The sequence below is a fragment of the Zosterops lateralis genome (assembly GCF_965231275.1).
Source record: "Zosterops lateralis genome assembly, chromosome: 3".
NCBI classification, from domain to species: Eukaryota; Metazoa; Chordata; class Aves; order Passeriformes; family Zosteropidae; genus Zosterops; species Zosterops lateralis.
Genome location: NC_139764.1, coordinates 54,115,406 through 54,135,884, shown reverse-complemented (window position 1 = coordinate 54,135,884; position 20,479 = coordinate 54,115,406). Strand labels below are relative to the sequence as shown.

The window sequence follows — 20,479 nt, the reverse complement described above, 5'->3', positions numbered from 1 at the left end:
TCCATTAGTGTTTATCTCTGCAATACTTTAGAATAGAATAATTGCTATGATTGAGCATGATCTTTAGTTTCATGCAGTTGCTTAATACAAAAGTTTTAATACTTATATTATTAGTGTTTCCAAATGTGCATAGACATTTCCAGTTGTTGAACTGACATAAAATTATATGATGTAATATATTTACATTTATTTGAATTGAATTTTGAGCTTTTTCCTCTTTGCAAAAGCTGTTTTCAGTCATATCTCAGCTGTCTCCTAATGTACACTGTGATCAGTATATATTTAAATATACATGTACGTATTGCAATTATACCGCTTCTAATTACATCACTGTAAATATGATGTACTGTAACAAAATGCATAGTGCAAACAGAAATTTGAGAAATTAAATAATTTTTAGGATTTCATTGGGATTAGCCTTATAGTTACGCACACAAAACTTAATTTTCCAGTACTGTTCTAAAATACTTAAGTTTTTCTGGTCACCAGAATCACTGTTTTCCAAGTGTCCCTAAATTACTACACTACCTACATTATTCTTCCTTTTCTGTCTGCATTTCTGCATTCACCCCTCTGTGATAGGTACATTTTTATTCTTGTATAGACATACTGTTAAACTGTGTTTTTGACTGAGAATAAAGATAAGCCAGAATTCTTCCAGTGTCCTTGTTTGCCCATAGCATTTCAGAATGCAGTCTAAGTGTTTGAAATATATACAAAGCCTTTAGTACATTTAGTGCTTGATGTGAATTGCAGTTAAATCAGTTTATCCCTTTTAATGTCCTTCAATATTGTTAAGTATTGAAGCTGCTTGTTTTCCTTTCCATGAAAAGATTCCAGTAGCTCCAGCTGTGCCTGCTGTTAGCTTGGTTCCTCCTGCCTTTCCTGTCACGATGTCTGTCCCTCCTCCTGGTTACAGCCCAATTCCTCCTCCACCCTTCTTGAGAGCGAGTTTCAACCCTTCACAGCCACCTCCAGGTAAGTCAGTAAAAACAAAATGCAGTATGTAATGCTTGTAGGCAGTTTGTGTGCCTCTATGTACATCAGAGTTTTCTGTCAGCTCCTGGTTATTGTCTGAGTGAGTTGGCCTTTGACTCCTAAATTTCATACTAGATTAAAATTAGTTGTATCTAACTTGGTGTTATTTTTACCAATGTATTTGGTTGAGAATGGGAATCACAGCTTTTTACCTTTATGAAAAATTTAAAAAGTCCTTAAAATCATTCTTCGTGCTTTTGAAAAGTTTGAAACTCTTGATTTTCTTCTTTGAATGTTACTGGCAGATATCACTTAAAGATACACCTGCAGATCATCTGTAGTGAAGATGGGGTTGTTTTTGGAAGCAATAACCCACTTGCCTCTTCCTATTAATTTGTTGTTCTGCTGATGCACAGCAGTGCAACTTTTTGAGATTAATAAAGTAGGCAATCTTTTACTGAAAAAGTTTATTTGCTTTTCATGTAATCATTTATCATTTTTTTTCCATATAGGTTATATGCCTCCTCCAGTTCCACCTGTTGTCCCACCTCCTGTTGTCCCACCACCTGTTGTCCCACCAGTTGTTCCAACACGTAAGTTTGATTGCTCTAACAATTGTTTGTGCGTGATGAAAAGTTTAATTTGTTTATATGCTCCTCGTTATTTAATCAAAAGCAAGTTAATCTTCTGTAATGAGAAATAGCAACACAAAGTTGTTGTTTAGCTGCTTTAAGCAGACATTGAGAAAAAGACTTACAGAGCTTATAATGTAGACCGAAAAATTATACCTAACATGGAGTTACTGAAGAAAGTTACAGCAAATTGTTAATTACTTGTATGCATAGTTCAATATTTGGACCTTTCTAACCTGTAGCTGTTACTGGAATTATTTGGTCTTAGTCACTGAATAATATATAATAATTTATTTTAGTTTAGTATTCTAACTGTATTCATTTAACATTTAAAGATATGTTAGAGTACCGATTGCTTAGGTTTGCTCGCAGCTCATGATCTCTAGAAAAAAACTCTAAATATTACATTGCTGATTGAGGATAAGAAATTTATTATCAAAAAATGTACCAGTGAGGGTAATTAATTCCACTTCTTTTGATTTATCAGCCTGACTTCGACCAAACTAAATTCAAAGGTTTCACTATATGATTACTGTGATACACTTCTGTTACTTCTCCACAGCTTTAGTACAGCCTCCATTACCAATTGCACAAGAGACGATGAAGGATGTTCCTTTCTCTGGCCTTGTTCTACCAGTTGGCACAGTTACAAGTAATCTAGCTACTCCAACGTTATCTGCTGGAAGTGTTTTTAATCCCCTGCCAATCAGCAAACCAGAATCAGATGACAAAGGATCACATGTTACAGACCTTCAGATTTCTTCCAGTGAAAACAATAGATCTGGTAAGAAATGTTTTCATTACATAACATGTCTACAGGAAGCATCACACTCTGAGGGATTTTTGCAAATCATAGGCTGTTGAGCTAGTAACTACAGAATACAAAGTTTGAGGCTGGGTAGGGTATTATTCTGAATTTAATTTGGGGAAGTGGTGAGAACCATCTTTGTTATCATCTGATCATTGACTTCTAGCAGCTTATGCTCAAATATGTTTTTCTCATAGACTCAAGAAGTAAAGCTCAGTAAAGCTGATTCTGGGAACCCATTAGAAAACTTCTTAAAAACGCCGTTTGATTACACAAGTAGCAATGGAAAGGAAAGGATAACATCTATAGAATTTCATTAAAGATTTTAATAGCTTCATTGCATAAAATGGGTGATAGCTTTGGGGATGTCAGTTTTAAGCTGCTGTATATAGAGATATTCAGCCTTTACTATGTAGAGATACTCAATTCTGTGGCATAATGTCTGTGTATCATCAATGTGATTGAAATAATATTATTAGTTATAGAAACTAGGACAGACCTTGTCAGCAGTATCATCACTGTATGCATTACCTGAACATGGATTAAACTGCATTTGATTTTGAATGCTGTGTGTTACAATGGTATTTTTTGTTAACTGTTTTTCTCGTTGCTGCATTTCAGTGCAAAGTGATGTCTCAAGTAGCTCTGGACTTGTTGGAGGAGTGCAGCCACCCAGCGTCTCAAGCAATTCTGGGCTTACTGGAGAAGGGCCACCACCCACTGTGTCAAGTAGCTCCGGACTTGCAGGGGGAGTTCAGCCACCCAGTGTTTCAAGCAGCTCTGGACTTGTAGGAGGAGTGCAACCACCAACTGTTTCCAGCAATTCTGGTCTTGCAGGAGGAATGCAGCTGCCTGCTGTCTCCAATAGCTCTTCTCTTGCTGGCGGGATTCAGCCAACTAATGTCTCAAGTAGCTCTGGACTTATGGCTGGAGTGCCACCACCAAATGTCTCAGGCAGCTCAGGGCTTCTAGCTGGAGTTCATCCACCTGGTGTCTCAAGCAGCCCTGGCCTTCTGACTGGAATGCAGCCACCCAGTGTGTCCAGCAGCTCAGGAGTTCTGGCAGGCGTACAGCCACCAAGTGTTTCAAGCAACTCCGGGCTTCTCATAATGCCACCACCCAATGTTTCAAGTAGTTCTGGACTTATGGGAGTGCCACCACCAAATATTTCAAGTAATTCTGGACTTCTGGCAATGCAGCATCCAGCTGCAGTTCCAAACATGCCTCATTTAAATATCAGTAATCAAAGAATGCCAGGAATGCCTCTTATAGATATCCGTCCAGGCCTAATGCCCCATTCGCCTGGACCAAGGTTTCCATTAATGCAGCCAGGAATGCCACCACAGCGTCCTATTCCTCCTCCTGCAATCCTGGATCCATCTCTTCACCCACCACCACCTCGAGGTCCTTTTCCTCCTGGAGATATTTTTAATCAAACAGAAAGACCTTTTGGAACACCAGGAAGACAAAATATTGATAACATTTCTAATCCAGAGAAAAGGCTACCACTTGGAGGTGATAACATTCAACAGGAGGGAGACAGAGATTATCGATTTCCTCCAGTGGAAAACCGAGATAATCTTAGCAGGCCATCTCCAGTGGATGTCAGAGATTCTGTTGGACGACCACCAGTTGATCCAAGAGAGGGCATAGGAAGGCCTCCAGTAGATGGAAGAGAACACTTCCCAAGACCACATATAGACATAAGAGAAAATTTTGGAAGACCAAGTGTAGATAACCTTGGCCGAAGAGAGCATTTTGGTTTCAATTCTGACAAGCATTGGGGCCAGAGAGGAGATTATGATGAAAGAGAGCACCATGCCTTCCCTATTTATGGGGGCCCTAAAGGCTTCCATGAAGAAAGAGAGAGGTTTCGGCATGTAAACTATAGGTTTGATAGTAGAAGTGGTCCCAGTTGGAATAGAGGATTTGAACAAGATGCTCACAGAGATTTTGATGACCGAAGAAGACCCTGGGAAAGACAGAGGGATAGGGATGACAGAGATTTTAATTTTTGCAGAGAAATTAATGGAAACAGGTTTGGAAGAGACAGAATGTCAAACAACTGGATCCCGCCTCCACATCCACGGGTTTTTGAATATTTTGATGGGGCCACTTCTCAACGCAAAGCTGATAATATGCCCCAGGTAAATGGTGAAAATACAGAGACAGAAAGTCAGCCACCAACTGCACAGGTGCAGGATGATCCAGAACTTTATGAAAAACTGACATCTTCCGTCGAGATAAACAAAGAGAAGAGTGACACAGAAGCTGATATAGAGAGTGAACCAGTGGTAGAAAGCACAGAAACTGAGGGGACATAATCATCACTCAGTAGGTAAAAGATACCTTTTGTAAAGTTGTCATCTCTCTGTAATAGATAAATGGCTGACTGGACCGTAGCAGTTCACTTTTGTCTGCCAGAATTAAGTTAATCTGATGTTCATGTTCATCTTTCACTTAAATAACTGTACAACTGACTTGTATAGAACACTGTTCTTAATTTGAACATGGTAGGTAAACGTTTTTTGCTTTGGGTTTGTTTTTTTTTTTTTTTAATTTTATTTTATTTCTTTGGTAAAGCATAAAGTTGCCCCCAGTTGCTTTTAATTTCACAATGATGAATTAACAGCTTGTCAAACAAAGACTTCCTATGGAAGAAAATGGAATTTTTAGATACTACCCTTAGTTTGGCTATCGAAATTGTTATACTTGAAAACAGGTGCTGGTGTATCTTGTCCGTGTTTTTAGGCTGCTGCAGAATTTTAAAGTATAGAGAAAGCTGTGATATTTTATGTTCCTACAATTCGGCAGAAAAAAAAATGGCCCATGTTACTTAAGGAGCATAACACAGAGATTAAAAGTGATTTTGTAAAATCTACACTATAGTCTCTGTTTTCTCTAAAGTAAGTGTTTGTGATTTGTTCCTCGTACTGCAGTGGGTTTTAAAAATGAAAAAGTACATTTTAATGTTGGGTGCATTTTGTTTTTAGATTCCAATAAAGCATATTTGTTTGATAACAGTGTTTTAGGTATTGTATTTTTTTTTAAACCCTGCAAGCTCTAAAAACTTGGAATCAGCAATGGTATGTGCTTAGCCAGTTGTTGCAAAAGGTTTATATTACTTTTGTAAAACCAGTGCAACAGTTCTATGTGCAAGAAGCATATGGTTTTTACATCAAAGATCATGCAGTCATGTTAGTTTATGTAAATAACATGTATGTAAATATCCGTGTAAACTGTTTGTAGATACCACCTTTTCTGTGCGTGCCTGTGTATGTGCAAGCACTCACAGAATGCTGTAGGCACTTCAATAAAATTGAAATGAAACTAGGTTGTGAAAATTTGCCTTTCACCTTCTTTAGGTAGTGAGATAGAACTTATTTCACTGCAGTACTGTTAGGCTTGTATTTATCTGCTCATGCTCATTGTTACAATGTTCTTACTACTTCTAGAAGGTGGAACATATATATGTAAGAATATGCAGTAGGATTCTAGCTTATTTTTTAAAATGCAGATATGCATGAAGCCAAAACTTAAGCAAATATTTGCATTTTCTTATTTTGTAATATATTTGGTGTTCTGGATAGATAGTGTTAGTGTTTGAGTACTTTGTGGTTAGTTGATTTTAATGACTCAATGTCCAGAAATGTTGCATGAAAAGTAAAAAGCTGACATTGGTCTAAAAACCCTACATGTTTTTAACAGAAATAAGAGTTGGAAGGTTGTGTTTTGATGGAATAACATTGAAGTTGAACCTCTTAAAATTCTTGAGATGAATTGGCTGCTTAGGTAAATTAGTAGTGCTATTCTCTCCTGTTTCACCTACTTCGCTGCTTGTGTATCCTTTCAATTGGTGGTGAAAGATTAAGCTGTAGGGTGATGTCAGATTCTCAGTTTGTTCCATTCAAGTGCATTTCACTGTTTTTCAAAATAAGTTTTGTTCAAATTCTGTGTCTGAAAGCATCTTTTCACTCAGTTTTAAGAAAGTTATTTTCCTCTTGCATAATAAGATAATAAGGGTAGATTCTGTTACATGAATACTCCTTTGGTAAAAAACCGTTTTTAGCTCAGATTAGGCTTTTGATCTTTAACACAAAAGCATTAACTGCAAGTTTTATTTCCCCTTCTGCTTCCCCTTAAGGGGTGAAAGTATGAAAACATCACATGAGTGTAAAGCATTAGCATGCCTTTGAACCTAGAAGAAAGTTACTCATGTGTGTAGTCCTCATCCTCTGGAAGGTGGAGTATTTTTTCATGCTATGTCATGGTTCACTTTTTTAGTTCCAGGGACTTTTATTCTGGAGAGTAAACAGACAGCTTAATGAAGGTAGCCCTCGGAAAGAGCAGACTTGAATGAATTATAATCTATTGTGCAAGTAATAGTCATTAGGTGTGCATTAAATAAGCACTGCTTGGTAACGGACCTTGCTGATGTGTTTATTACCAGAACGTGTCTTGGGAGTTGAGATGAACAGTGTTGAAGGTAAATGTATTGTCGTGGGCAGTCTCTGGCTCAAAGAGCTCGACTGATGCTGCTGCACCACCTACTCATAGTGTTCTGGTCAGGCAGATTTGCTTGTGTGAAAGCCCAAAAGTACAAAATAGCTCTAAGGATATTTTATGAACTTAAGGGGTTTTATTTCATTTTAATGTGTTCGGTTTGAAAAGGCTTTGGTCATAGACCACAGAAATAAATACTCAAACACATATTGGCAGTAGCTTTATTTTTTAAACATTTTGTTAAAATCCTCCTGAAAACTAGAAGTTAATCTGTTATTCTTTTAAACTGGGACTGGCAGTGTGCCAAGTTGTTCATAGTATGAAGATTTAGGTAAATTACCTGGTGAGAGTTATTAAACAATTTGGTTGGTACTGGTATAGAACAATGCATTTACTGAATCTATTATCTTTGTTAATATCTTTCGAACATGAATAAATTGGCTACTGTACATATGTGTTACACCATCAATTTCTAAACACTTGTTTTTTGTAGAATAAAAGTTTGTTGTACAGTCTTCAGTTGCATTATGTTTACAGCTAGAACTGTTCTATTTCTTACTTAAATAATGTAGCGTGCAGATATGTATTACCAAAAAGTAGCCATATTTAGAAACTTGAAGGGACTTTATATTAGTGAAACAGTCTGGTTTCTTTATCTTCCCAGTAGAAAGTTTTAAATGTTTCAGAGCTGGAGTGAAGACTTTCCTTTTTTTTGTTGTAGATTAAGCCATCATAAGCCAACGTGTACACTGAAAGGAACTGTCCTGTGACCCAGACCAATTCTTTGATGTGATTCATGGGAGTGACTTTTAATTTTTGCTTTTGCAAAGGGGAGAGTGAGACTGGGACAGAAAGAAGATGGGGCCCGGCATTGGGGTAGCAGTTCTGGCTTACACCTGTTCAAAGCTTGCTGTAGTGATGAAAGTTCTAGCAATCGAAGAAGCTGACGTATGATTCACATAAGCAACAGATATTTCAGGTAGCTTTGCAGGCAACACATCGTATTTAAGCACACACGTTTACTTGAAAACCATATGCATCAGTAAGTTGTTTGATGTATTTACCTTTTTTAATAGGCTGTTGTTCTTTCACTGTAGTGCGTTTGAATAGACCACTATATCCATAAAGATGAAATGTAGCCTTCGTTTGCTACAAGGACACGATTTCTTTGCTGAAGCCTTTTCCTGTGAAGTGCTGATACGCTTTCCTTTTATGTGTGGTACTTTCTTTTGTTACAGACTTGGGAATACATTCTGTTAGATTCCTTTGCTTCAGTAGAGCTCTATAACATACTTGGAGCCACTTCAGTGATTTAAATGACTTTATGAGGTTAAGGAACTTTTAGCCTAAGTCAAGATGAGAGTACTGTAATGAAGCCTGTAGTGAGGCATGCACAGGCATTATTTAAGCACAATTGGAAAGTTATAAAATAAATTTATGTATAGAAGGTAAGCCAGTTTATTACAGAAGTCTCTAAATGTACAGTTTGAGCAGTTTTGACCATGTGCAGGGATATTCTCTGCTGGTTAAACAGAAAGTACTCTTGACATTTTGCCCTAACTCACATCTTTGGGTAATTTGGTTTGAAACTGGTAGAAATTAGATTCTAAATTTCATTCTCTGTCTTTTCAGTAATGGTAACCTTTTGTCGCTTGATAATGGGAGAGCTGAACAATCAGAATTGTCAAATGGTTTGGTTTGAAGGAGACCTTAAAGACCGTGTAGTTCCAAGTCCCATACCATGGGCAGGGACAGCTCCACTAGACCAGATTGTTCCAAACTCTGTCCAGCCTGGTTTTGAATGCTTCCAGGCATGGGACATCCGTAAGTTCTCTGGGAAACCTGTTCCAGTGCCTCACTACTCTCACAGTAAAGAATTTCTATCTAATCTTAGTCTGCTGTACATCAGTTTAAAGCCATTGCTTCTTGTTCTATCCCTTTGTGCTCTTGTAAAAAGTCATACTCCAGCTTTTTAATTTTAAAACGTATTTAGAATATCAGGAGTCATCAAGAGTAACTGGACAAATTTTTGTTACTAACTCATATTATTAAAGAATCTTTCTTCCCCTCTTTTGTTATTGTCGATTCAGGTAATTAAAGGATCTTTCTTTCCCTGTTGTGACATCTACTTCTGATTCTTTTGAATTGTGCAGTAGTCAGATTTTTCTTTCAACTTCATTTCCACAAGTGGGCATGCACTGTGAAGCTATTTAGTGATGTAGATGAGAGATTGTTTTAAAAGGTATAAAGGCAGGATGTTCTTTTTTCATTTGAAGCTGCTTATTTGAACAGGAATGGCAAAAGCATTTTTCTTTAATTGTAACTAGCCTTACATTTTTCCTTGAAGGGCTGTTACAGTGATGTTGTTCACTCCACTTACTTGGTACAAGTTCTTTGGGTACTCAATAAACATAATTCAATTAGTGTGTGTACATGATATTTCATAGTCAAGAAAAGTCAAGTAGAGCTACTAAAAAGAAAATTCATGATGTCTCTTTGAGTGTTAACTTACAGATAGGATCCGAAAAGTGATTCTTGTTAGTGATGGGAGTCTGTTAATAGGGTTTTTGTTGAAATTGGTAAACTGTAAAATTGTATTTGCCATTATTCTTTTATTCCTATCTTGCACAAACTTGATGAAAAAGGGTTGTCTCATTGAATATCCTACTCTTAATATCTTTTAGATGCTCTGCTACCAAAGATTAGAGGAGGCAGTTCTAGCAGTGTAAGCACTCTCACAAACGAAGAGGTTGTTAAGATGTCTTGTACAGTTGCAAATGAATGTGTTTTCTCTCTTGGAGTTTAAAGTGCACATTTCAGCACTTGCATAGTAACAGTGATATTAGTTGTATCACTGGTTTACTAATCTTATTCCGTACTCTGCCATTTTTTTTTTAAGTTTAGTCACTAATGCTAATTTTAAATTTTCTTGTCTAATGAAATCATACTAAAACCCTCAGACAAGGGACTATTTTGTGATTTGCAAGAAAACAGTATGGTCAGAGAGCTTTGGAACTTGTAAATAGGCTAGTTGAAGATTTTTTTCCTCCCTGATTTAATGTTTTAATGCTGCAAAATTCCTCTTGAATGATTTTCTGTATGCATATCTGTGTCAATGGATATGTGTTCACATCAGCATGTATTAAGATTTCTGTTGAAATGCAGAAAAACAGCCTCTTTAAAGCAGATGACTTGATGTGTTTCTCAAACACTTCACAGGCAACTTCAGAGCCATATTGATGTGTGTACTAGAACACTATAATTGTGTGCAAGCCCGATGCAAGAGACCCTTATTAAGTGAATAGGTGAAGAGTGTTTAATGGATATAGAATTGTTAACTCAGATGTAGGTTAGTAGGATTCACCTAAGCCATAGTTGCAAGGACTTTGGATCTGAATGTCACTTCCACACTAGAGATCATATTGTAAGTAATGTAGCTTTTTCTTGATAACAGCAGTAATTAAGTAGAAATAAAGTGTATCTCAGTGTATAAAATCCTTTCTTTAAAAAATGCATTCAACTTCATCTAGTCAAAGGAAGCTCTGTCACTGCCACCTCAATTGATCAAGGGAAAAAATATTTGGATTTATGCTGTTTCTGAGGTAATCACATCTCATTCAGCAATGCAGTGAAATGCAGTTTTAAGTGTGCCTTAAGTTTGTCCTTTTGAAAAGGACCACCTATTTCAAACTTCAGACAAAAATGTAGAGAAAATCAATAAATTTGAAACATATGTAGAATTTGTAATGTAATTTTGGTTTCAGTGATTTTCTTCCAGAAAATCTTTGTCATTTCAGTTGTGTAAATACATGAATAGTAAGTGTACACTCAACTTCAGAAATGTTTACCAAAAGTTGGGCTAGTTTGTCTAGTTCATTTTCATTTTTTTTTCACATGCTTGCATTACATTATTTTGTCAAGTGGTTCTATCACAGAATTCCTCTTACAGTAAGTTAGAAATACCTTTGAATTATGTCATTCAGTTGCATAACTGAGATGTTTAAATCTAGGACAACTGTAAGTCTTTATCTTGAATCTCATGGATGTTTTGTGCAGTATGACTACCAATGCAGGTAATTCAATGTTGAGGACCCTAGTGGTAAAGCTGTCTGTGATTAAAAGTAAAATACTTACAGCAAATTAAAATGCTTGCACATTGTTTAGGAATTTTGCTGTTTATTAAAAGCAAAATAATGGCATCTCTCAAATTCCATGTTGATTTAAAAACACTGTATTAAAACTATGAACTTGAAGGGCTGAAGTTCTATGAATTGATAAAATGGGTGAGGCACCCATTATTTTTGTTAAAACTTTGAAGTGATTAGGATAACGTTATTTTTACAAAATATTGAAGTGTCATTTTTAAGTTTTGTGTGCATACTGCCAGTAGTTTCTGTGTGTGCACTTGCATACATGCTTTGTTCCTGCAGTCCTCTTTTCATGATTAGAAACGCTGTGGAAAACAGGAAAGTGGCATGAAATAGCATATTCTAGCAGACACCAAAAATACTGTACAGGGCAGATCTATATGTAAGCCACTGGACAGATAATGATTTTTTCAGCAGCAATAGCTTGTTAGCCTAATTTGAAATGAGAAAAAATACATTTAGGAAGCATTAATAAACTTTTACCTTTTAGATTCAGTAGAAGTTAATGTGTGCATTCTGATTAAATATTTACTAATTAGCAAGCAAGCAAGCATCCAAAGATTTTAAGTACTCCTGAGCATTTTTCTTAGCATTGCTCATACCTCAGATAAAAATGAACACCTCCTCACCTTGTCCAAACAACAACAACAAAAAAAACCCCACTAAACTCAGGTAGGTGTAAATATTTGTAAGTTTACAAGGTTCTTGGAGGTACAACTTGACACAGATGTTAATATACCTGTTCAGGTATCTTTAAGTAGTAAATACTTTAGAACCCAGCCAAAAGCATGGTGAAGACCTATCTCACTTGCACAAAATGTGCTAAACTGAAGTGTTGGTGTAAAATCCAAGATTATTTTGTTCCTTGTTTGTGTTATCTTCTTGTCCAAATACTGTCCTTGTTCAGGGTTCCACTCTGAATGCTGATTAGAGGATATTCTGATTAATGCCAGTGTAACCTGTTCAATAAGTAATACATTCTGTGTATTGCATCACTATGATACAGACACTAGTGAGAAGTTGGGAGTGGTGCTGTTTCAGGCAAAACTATCAGAGAAATCAAAAGGAGATTACTAAGTTGTGTGCATCACCAATCTCAAACACCACTATTGAGGAATGTCTACTTAGTACAGAGATAATTACTGATTACTTTTAATTATCTCAGTAGCTAAAAGAATGCATTTCACAATAGTGTCCCAGTTTGACAAGTGCTACCTGCAGCATCTCTTACTTTCTGCTATCTGCAGAAAAAAACATTTTTAATTAAAGTTGTTACATTCTTTCATGTTACTGCTAGAGAATTTAAAATAATGCTGCTTTAGTCTAAATCAGCATGTGCTATACAGCCTCACTTGCTTACCAGTGGGACAAGACTGTTTCATTAGGTCCAAGATTTCAAACTCTGTCATGTGTGTCTCAGTTTCTTTTTCAGGGGCCTTTAAAAGAGCAGATGATAGAAGAATCATTCTAGTTTCCTTGATTTTTTTACTGCTTTTAACACAAAGCCTTCCAGGAGATAACTTTTTTTCTTTGTAAATTCTCTTTCCTGTGCAAATATTTATGAGCAGGCAGTCCTAATAAAGATTTTATTGAGATTCTAAGAGTATGATGAAATAGATTGTATAAAATGGGTGAAAAAATTTGCAAGCACTATACTTTTCTAGTCCTATTCTAAGAAATTCACAGGGTTCATAGAGAAAGAAAGAAAGCAAAGTAAAACTATTTAAATGCATTGGTCTTACCTTCTGGCTCCCAAAACAATTGTACTTTCTAAGTAGATCTTTTCACTGTAGCATGTAGAGCAGCCCTTCATTGCATGGTCACTGTTCTTTGTTCAAAATCCATGATTGTTCTGTAGCTTTCTTTTCTTCATCTGCATACTGCTTTTTTTGAAAGCTTATGTTTTATTTAATAGCTTTTTTTTTTCCTTCAAAGCATTTTAAAAAATGAATGCACTAGGTTAATAAAGTTCTTGTTTCATTTTAGAATGTGCTGCTTAACTCTCCTCAATAAATTTCCTTCTCCATGAAAAGTTCTTATATTTCTGTATTAACCAGAATAGAAGTAATGAATGACATGTAAAAAAAAAAAGAAAAAAAAAAAAAAAAAAGAAAGAGAGAGAAATAAAAATTTTATTCAAAAATAAATATATATTTGTCATGATAGTCTGGTTCTAGCATGTTCAAGAATGTAATTAAAATGGCATTTTTCACACATCCTAGACAGATTATCCTGTCTCTAATATGCAACTTGAGAAATTGTGCACAAGCTAGAGCAGCCTCAGGAGCTGTCTGTCCCATGCAACTTGTACATAGTAGTGAATACCAGAGTCTTGATTTTTCCTTTCCCATTCCTCTCCTTTTCACCAGACATGCTGATTATTCTTATTCAGAGTGAAGAAATTTAACCAACCAACAGATTGGCTGAAAGCTATGAAGAATTTCACTTCTTCCCAGCTTGGAGAATTAATTTGTTCTAAATGCCTCTCATCTTGATACATTGAAGTAGACAAACATAAATCCAAAAGGAACAAATCTGTGAAAGCAATTCTGTAAATATTTCTAGCATTTTTAGGGTTAAAAGGTCTGCTAAAAAATGGGAAGATTTTAATCCATGGGCTGTTTCACCATCTGATTGGCTTTTTCTAAAAAACAGCTACTCAAAAATTACATTTTCATAGTGGCCCTTCTCAAGAAATTTCATCACTGTTCTTTTATCTCCTTTTTTTTTTTCTTTTTTAATTTCAAAACTGGGTTCTATTAAGTGTCTTAGAATGCAGCTTTGAAATTACACATCTGGTCTTACAGTAATGGTCTAACTTGAGCTACATACCCCACAACATGCAGTACATTACATTTATTATTGTGGAACTATCAGTGTGTATTTTTATATTCATTTTAAAGAAGCTTATGGAAAGCTTAGCTGGAGAATTTACAGTCTACACTAGGAAAGGAAACAGACTTCAATATTCACTTTTCCTTTTGCCTTGCATCCTTCACTTAGGGTCTTCCTGCAGTTGACATGTACTTATTTTGTCTTCCCTCTTTGCTGTGTCAAAGGAGTCAGAGTTAGACATGAGAGTATTCAGATACAGATTCAAGTGCACATCATCTCTGAAAATCAGTTGAATATTTAAAAATATAAATACTTAGTTGGGGTTCTAAATCTAACTTGCTGAGAAACACTTGATTTTTTACACTATTTGGTGTCTTATTTTTTTTTAAACTAAAGCAAAACAAAATATTGTTGCATATATAAGAAAAGTTTAATCTTGGTGGTTGAGAAAATACGAAGTTCCCAGTCATGTACTATAGAAAATGACACGCTGGTGAACTCTGACAGGCAAAACCTTAAATACTCTGACACTTGATTAGAAAAGACACCAACCACAACCTTTCATCTCAGGCTGCAAAGCACCACAGGGAGTGCAAATATATCCAGGCAAACTGCTGTTTCTTGCCAGGTGCACAGGTGTGAAAGTGGAATGATGCTGAGCCATACAGACACACAAGGCCCCTGCTCATCCCAGGATCAAGATTGTCTTTTCTACCTAAGCCACAACAGTGGTATTCCTACAGCAGTCAGCAAAGTAGTCTTTTTATACTGAACTTTGTCATATGTTTAATATTTATAAATAGGAGAAATATTTAAAGTTAGTATGTTTTTCAATATAACAATTACTGCCAAATCAGATTTTGTGGACCAAGTGCTCTACATGAAGGGAACCCAGTTACAAGCAAGAAAGATGAAAGATGATGAAACCACTGCAGGGGATTGTTTGGGTTGTTCTGGAATAGAATTGTATCTGAAGATACTATAGGCAGGTGCTTCCTACTTCACTTGCTGAGAAAAGGCCGAAAGTTAATTCTGAAACTTTTTGTGGTTCTGACCTTCCAAAATACTCTCAGTAGGTTGATACATCAAATATACCTTACATCTGCATTTGTTTTCCCATTCCTCATGTAGTCTTGACCATGCTAGCTGACAGCCAGCTTGACAAATGTGTTACATCTCATTGTCATCACTGTTCCTAATAAGGTTCTTGGGTCTCCTCCAGTGCCCTTTTGAATCCTTCAAATGCCACTGTTATCCATTTCCAAAGACACTGAAATAGGAAGTTTAGTGTTTTTCTTTAGGCACAAAACCTCTACTGGAGTGATGAAATACTTCCCCAATTTTTATTTTCAACCTGGTTTCTTGTCTTTGGCAGAAACACTTTGAAGTGAGCATTTCAAAGCTGGTTATTATATTATGGTTTCCAGTGTCTTCAGTCTGAAAGTTAAGTTTTGACAGGTTTTGAAGGAACAGTTTCTGTGTATTCTTACTGTTCCTCTATACTTTTCCTGCCTACACAAAACGGTGGTGTCTAGCCAGCCACTGCAGCCTATTTCCTCACCTTCTTAAAAAAGAAAGTCCAACGTGTCCCCAAACCATGCTGACACTTTCTGCAAAGATCACCTTCTCAGGCTGTGTGCAGCAAGAGGAGCATGCAAAAAGAAAGAGCCTGCCTTTCCAGGAGACCTTATCCAGTTTTTGAATTCTTCTTTGCAGCAAGTCCTTGGGTTTAGGAAGAGAAGAATAGCAGCTGGATGAGTTGCTCCTCTTGTTAATTATCATCTGTGCTGGTGCTCAGGGACCTTACATGAATTACAAGGTCAGCAGCTGGTTGTGCCTTTTGTAAAGGATGGGCACTTCTGCCATGTTTGTTCTGAACACTTGAAATACCGAAGTCCTAAACTCTACTGGCACCTGTGCAGTACAGGAATTGCTAGATATTGTCTGTGACATGTGGCAAATGCTTCATTTCACATGTGCTTTTTTCTGTTGCTTCTTTGAGAACAGCACTATTGCTTTTCCACTATTTAATTCTCTCCTGCATAAAATAGAACTTTATGAATGCAAAAGTGATGAGAGGAGTTCATGCCCCCTACTCATGGATATGGTGAGAATCCTATGCTCTGCATCTGACATTAAAATTCTCGTTTTCTAGTAGTGAAAAAATTAACAAGTTTAACAAATATTTCTTGGATCATGAAGAACATATATTTTCTGGCTGTATAGACTGCAGAAAAAGAAATTTGAATTAGTTTCTTTTTAATCTTTTACCTTTATACTTTCTATCCGGTGTACCTGCACATTGATTCTGTGTACAATGTGCTCCTTGACAAAATGCATTAGTACTTTATTAACTTTCTTTTCTCAAAAATTACATTTCTTGCATTTATTTCCATCTGAATGTATCACAACCTAATGGACTTAGAGGAGGATACAAAAATGAGCAGCCAACTGCACAAGAACTGGGAAATCTCTTCTAGTGGGACTGAGGAGTGGATGGTGGGCAAGAAAAGGAGAGGTCTTTGAAGATCAATCACCTTACCTGTGGTTATAGATATAATATTTTATTCCACATTCTAAAATGATGAACACTTTTGTAGCCAAATCCATAGGAAGTATCAAGTTGTGAAGTGTCAGAATATCGTAGGATTTTTCTTTTGAGAGAACATGTTTTTGTGAAAATTAAACTGTATGGCAACTCCTCCCACAAAGGTCCAAATGTTACATTTGAAAAATTTTCTAAGCACTTGCTGATTTTGTTGATGCAACACACTTGAGACTTTATATTCCTTTCTTTAGTGCTTGGGTACTGATTGAAAATGTTTTTAGACGTGTCATCAGTGGCCAAAGGGGATTACTGTGGTTTTGAAGAACTGTGAAACAGAAGAATTTGTGAGGGATGTTAAGTGAATTTACTGGGATTTATATTTGTCTGCATTTGCTTATAATGTAGATTTGGTGCCTAATTAGCTGGCTACTGCTGAGAGTTAACACTGGTACACTTTGGTATTTTGTTTTGCTTTTGGTAATTTCAAATGTGCAAGACTTCAGTTTATGTCAGCTTTGCAGCCCATGAAGGGTCACATGTAACCCTGTCAACACTCAGGAGGAGACTTGTAAACTAAGGAGAAATTAGTGCTAGCCATGATGTTGATAGAAGTTATGTTAAAGGAAAAAAAAAGTTATTTTCAATGCAAGAAATTCTGAATTTTTTTTTTTTTTTTAATCAAAGTAGGGTCTTTCTTAGTTTGATAGAAACTATAAGGAGAAACAGCTGAGATAGCTGAGTTAAAAATCTAAAAAGTTTTGCAAATATTTATTTCTTTTAATTTTTGAAAGACGTTTTCATCCCTCTTTTTTCACTCTTGCTTGTAGTTAAGATGTTTTTTCTTCCCTGGATTTTGCTTGCACTTCGTTATATTTATTTCCCAAGCCTGGTGACTTGCTGCTGTGAAACCAGCAGAGGGTGCCCAGCACCTGCCTAGTCGTGGCTGTTTCTTTCGAGCCCACTGTGGTGCGGCTCTGTGGAAACCAGAGAGCTGCTGCCTTAAGCCCTGAACAGGTGAGGTGCTGTAGATCCTCAATACACTTCTCAGAGTCATTCACTGCTGTGCCTCAGTGCACTGATTTCTGTACAATTCCTGTTTGGACATGCTCACTGGAGTAGTTTTCACCCTCTGTTGTACCCTCTGTTGTACACTAGTTGGATTTTGTATTTTAGTCTTTTCATGTTGATTTGTACTCAGGGCATTAAGAGGAAGCCAGGAGTTTAGTCTTACAATGTTGAAAGGAAATCCCAGAAAGCTAGAGATTTTCATGTGATAACGTTCTTCATGAGTGACTGATTTCTTCTTCATCTCTTTATTAAGAACTTTCCTGATTCTTCTCTGAAGTTTTAATTTATTTTTTTTCTCCCCATACTACAGTGAATATCTTTTCCCTCTGTCCAAGAACAGTGTGATTGTAATATTCTTGCAGGTACAGAGTATGGATTAAATTATGTTCTTTACTGTGAATTAAGGGAAGGAAATGAAGCTGAATCTGGTTTTATTTGGGGGCTTTTACAGTATAAATACCCTTTCAGTTTTCACATGGACATGGAGTTTTTCAAACACAGATTCAATAAGCTGTTTTTAAAAACTGCTGCTTAAAAAGGAAACAAGCTAATAGATTTTTTTTTCATTGCATCTCATAACAGAAATCTTAATTTGTCCCAAACAGTAGGAAAGAGTATTTTTTTTCAGTTTTATTTTTATCAGCAAAAAAAGAAACTTTTGTGAGTACTTCTTCTCTTGTTAGAATTGGTTGTGTGAAAGGGTCAGTGATTTTTGTGTGGCAATACCCAGATTTGATCCCACAAAAGTTAGGCTGTTTGCTGCTTAAATTACTTTCATTGGGGTAGCACAAAACCTCTGGTCCAGCACAAACCTCTGGACAGATCTTCTTGTGTGAAGCCAAAGGCAGCATGTGTCATTCATAACCTCATGTTGTCACTTGTCTATCTTGGATTCTGTCACTCCTTTATCAACTGGCCACTGTCTTACAGAGGGCATGTCAGTAAATCTCATGTGGTCCTATCACCTGCATTCTTCTCATAGCAAAGAGAAGGAAAAGTCTCTCAGCTTCCAGATTTCAAGCTCAGGATACCCAGCTCGTGCTGAGATGAAAGAGAAGCTTCATTTGAATATTCAGTGAATAGTAACTGGAGACGTGGCAGGGGGGATGGTTTGGGTGGAGGAACACAGCAGGGACATTCGTAGTGGGAGCATAAAGGCTGCTCTCCACAGCAGAGTCAGGGCAATAAGGAGATGGATGGGCCTTTGTATAGTCACTCTGTTCACATGGCAGATGAAGCAATACTTGTGGGGGTACCAAAGAAAACCATGTTGTACATATGAAGCAAAAGACAAACTTCATTGCTTAAGTGACTGCAAAACAAAAGGAAATTTGATTAGGTCTTCAAATATGGTTTGCAAATTATGACTGCCTATTGGCTCAAAATGGTAAAAAATAAAGATAACTAAAATTTGTCACTTTGAAAATAAGATACATAATATCTATAATTCTCTATAAGAAATCAAAATTTGAATTTATATTAAACTATATCATTGCTAAACAAAATTTATGTTGATATACTATATTCTCTCATCAAAAACTATAATGGTCCTATTTAATTCTAGATCAGAATGTTTAGGTCCCCCTTTGTTTGGTGTGTGTGTTGTCCTGGGAGAAGGCAGTTGGTTGGAGCATGGTGCTGGTAACACCAAGGTTGTGGATTCAATCCCTCTATATTGGCCATTTGCTTTAAAGTTGGACTCAGTGATCCTTCCAGTTCTGAACATTCTGTGAATCTGTGTGAAAGTTGCCATAGCAATGAGGTGAGAAGGAATGAGGAAGTCTTCTGTCCATGTCTTTGCTGGCCAAGGAAATGCAGGCGCAGAAAGCTCATGTGGGAGCAAAGTACAGGCTTTCCTTCTTCTAGGGATCTTCTAGGGGAGGATACACTGCTGGGTCAATAGTATCTGTTTCCAAAGGTCAGCTTTATTAAAGATACTTCAAGTATCAATAAAATAGGTTTTTTTTCACCTGCTCATGTAATTAGGTTTGGGCCACCCACCCTACTGTTGCTCGTCCCCGAGTGGGCATGCCTGTAACAAGGCAAGGTGATGTCTCCCAAAGGAGTTGCTTGAAACAAAACCTCAGAGTCATTCTGCTGAGAAACAATTCTCTGGGAAACTTAGCAAGCCTTGAAAAAACTGCTGCTTCTCATTTTATTTTATTTTATAGCTCTCTTACCTTTCTTTTAAGACACTCATAAAAGTCTGAGAGACCCGAGAGAAATCATAGTATCATTTGGAAGTAGTCAACAAAATTAGTCATATCCAATTCTCAGCCTCCAACATGGCAAAGCTTTCACTGCCTGGAAATGGGATGAGATTTTTGAGAGCCAGATCTATGTATGTCCTCTATAAAATGATCCTAATTTTCACAGTTATTCTGAAAATTTGTACTTGCATGTGAAAGTATGGAAGGAATCATCACAGAAAGGGGTCTGCATTACTCAGATTTTTACAGTTATCAGGGCACTGTGGTCCCCCATTGTTGCTCCAGGCATTTTCTATATCCCTAAAAAAAATTGTTATTCTAAAACATATCTTAAATATTCAATGTTGACACAGCTAGAGACACTAGCTTACATTAACTCAGAGACCACTATGGAGTTAGGGTAGAATGTGTTCCTAAAGTGGCAAAATGTCTACCTCACCTGTTTGCCAAATTCCTGCTGGATGTCAAATGAAGCAATTGGTGATTTCCTGTGGCACATGAGACCATCAACTGTGGTGTCAAGAGCAGATGCTCGTCCTGCTCAGCAGCTCCCTGAGAGGGTGAGGAAAGAACCCTTCAAACTGACCAGAGAGCCAAGTCCAAGCGGTCACCTCTGACTCACTATTCACCCCTACTCATTTCAAGAGAGTATAAAGTTAGTTTTAGTAATAAGAAAAAACTATGCTGCCCAAGCATATAAAGAGGTGGATAGGAAAATAACGTTATAAATAATAATATAAATAATCTTG

General features: G+C 36.7%; 1 protein-coding gene across 4 annotated transcripts in view; it reads left to right on the top strand.

Annotated features, from left to right (window-relative positions):
• The window catches only part of SCAF8 (SR-related CTD associated factor 8), an 87,958-nt gene that overhangs the window by 47,307 nt on the left and 20,172 nt on the right, over positions 1 to 20,479 (top strand). For 2 of the 4 annotated variants that reach the window (XM_083857997.1, XM_083858000.1), the window contains 4 exons: positions 834 to 978; positions 1,491 to 1,571; positions 2,173 to 2,394; positions 3,040 to 5,439. In XM_083857997.1, the coding sequence (XP_083714123.1) occupies positions 834 to 978; positions 1,491 to 1,571; positions 2,173 to 2,394; positions 3,040 to 4,742 (2,151 nt within the window). In that variant the 3' untranslated portion in view covers positions 4,743 to 5,439. Of the gene's footprint in view, positions 1 to 833; positions 979 to 1,490; positions 1,572 to 2,172; positions 2,395 to 3,039; positions 5,440 to 7,642; positions 13,413 to 20,479 lie in introns of those variants that run through there. The other 2 variants (XM_083857999.1, XM_083857998.1) reach the window with 2 other exon arrangements.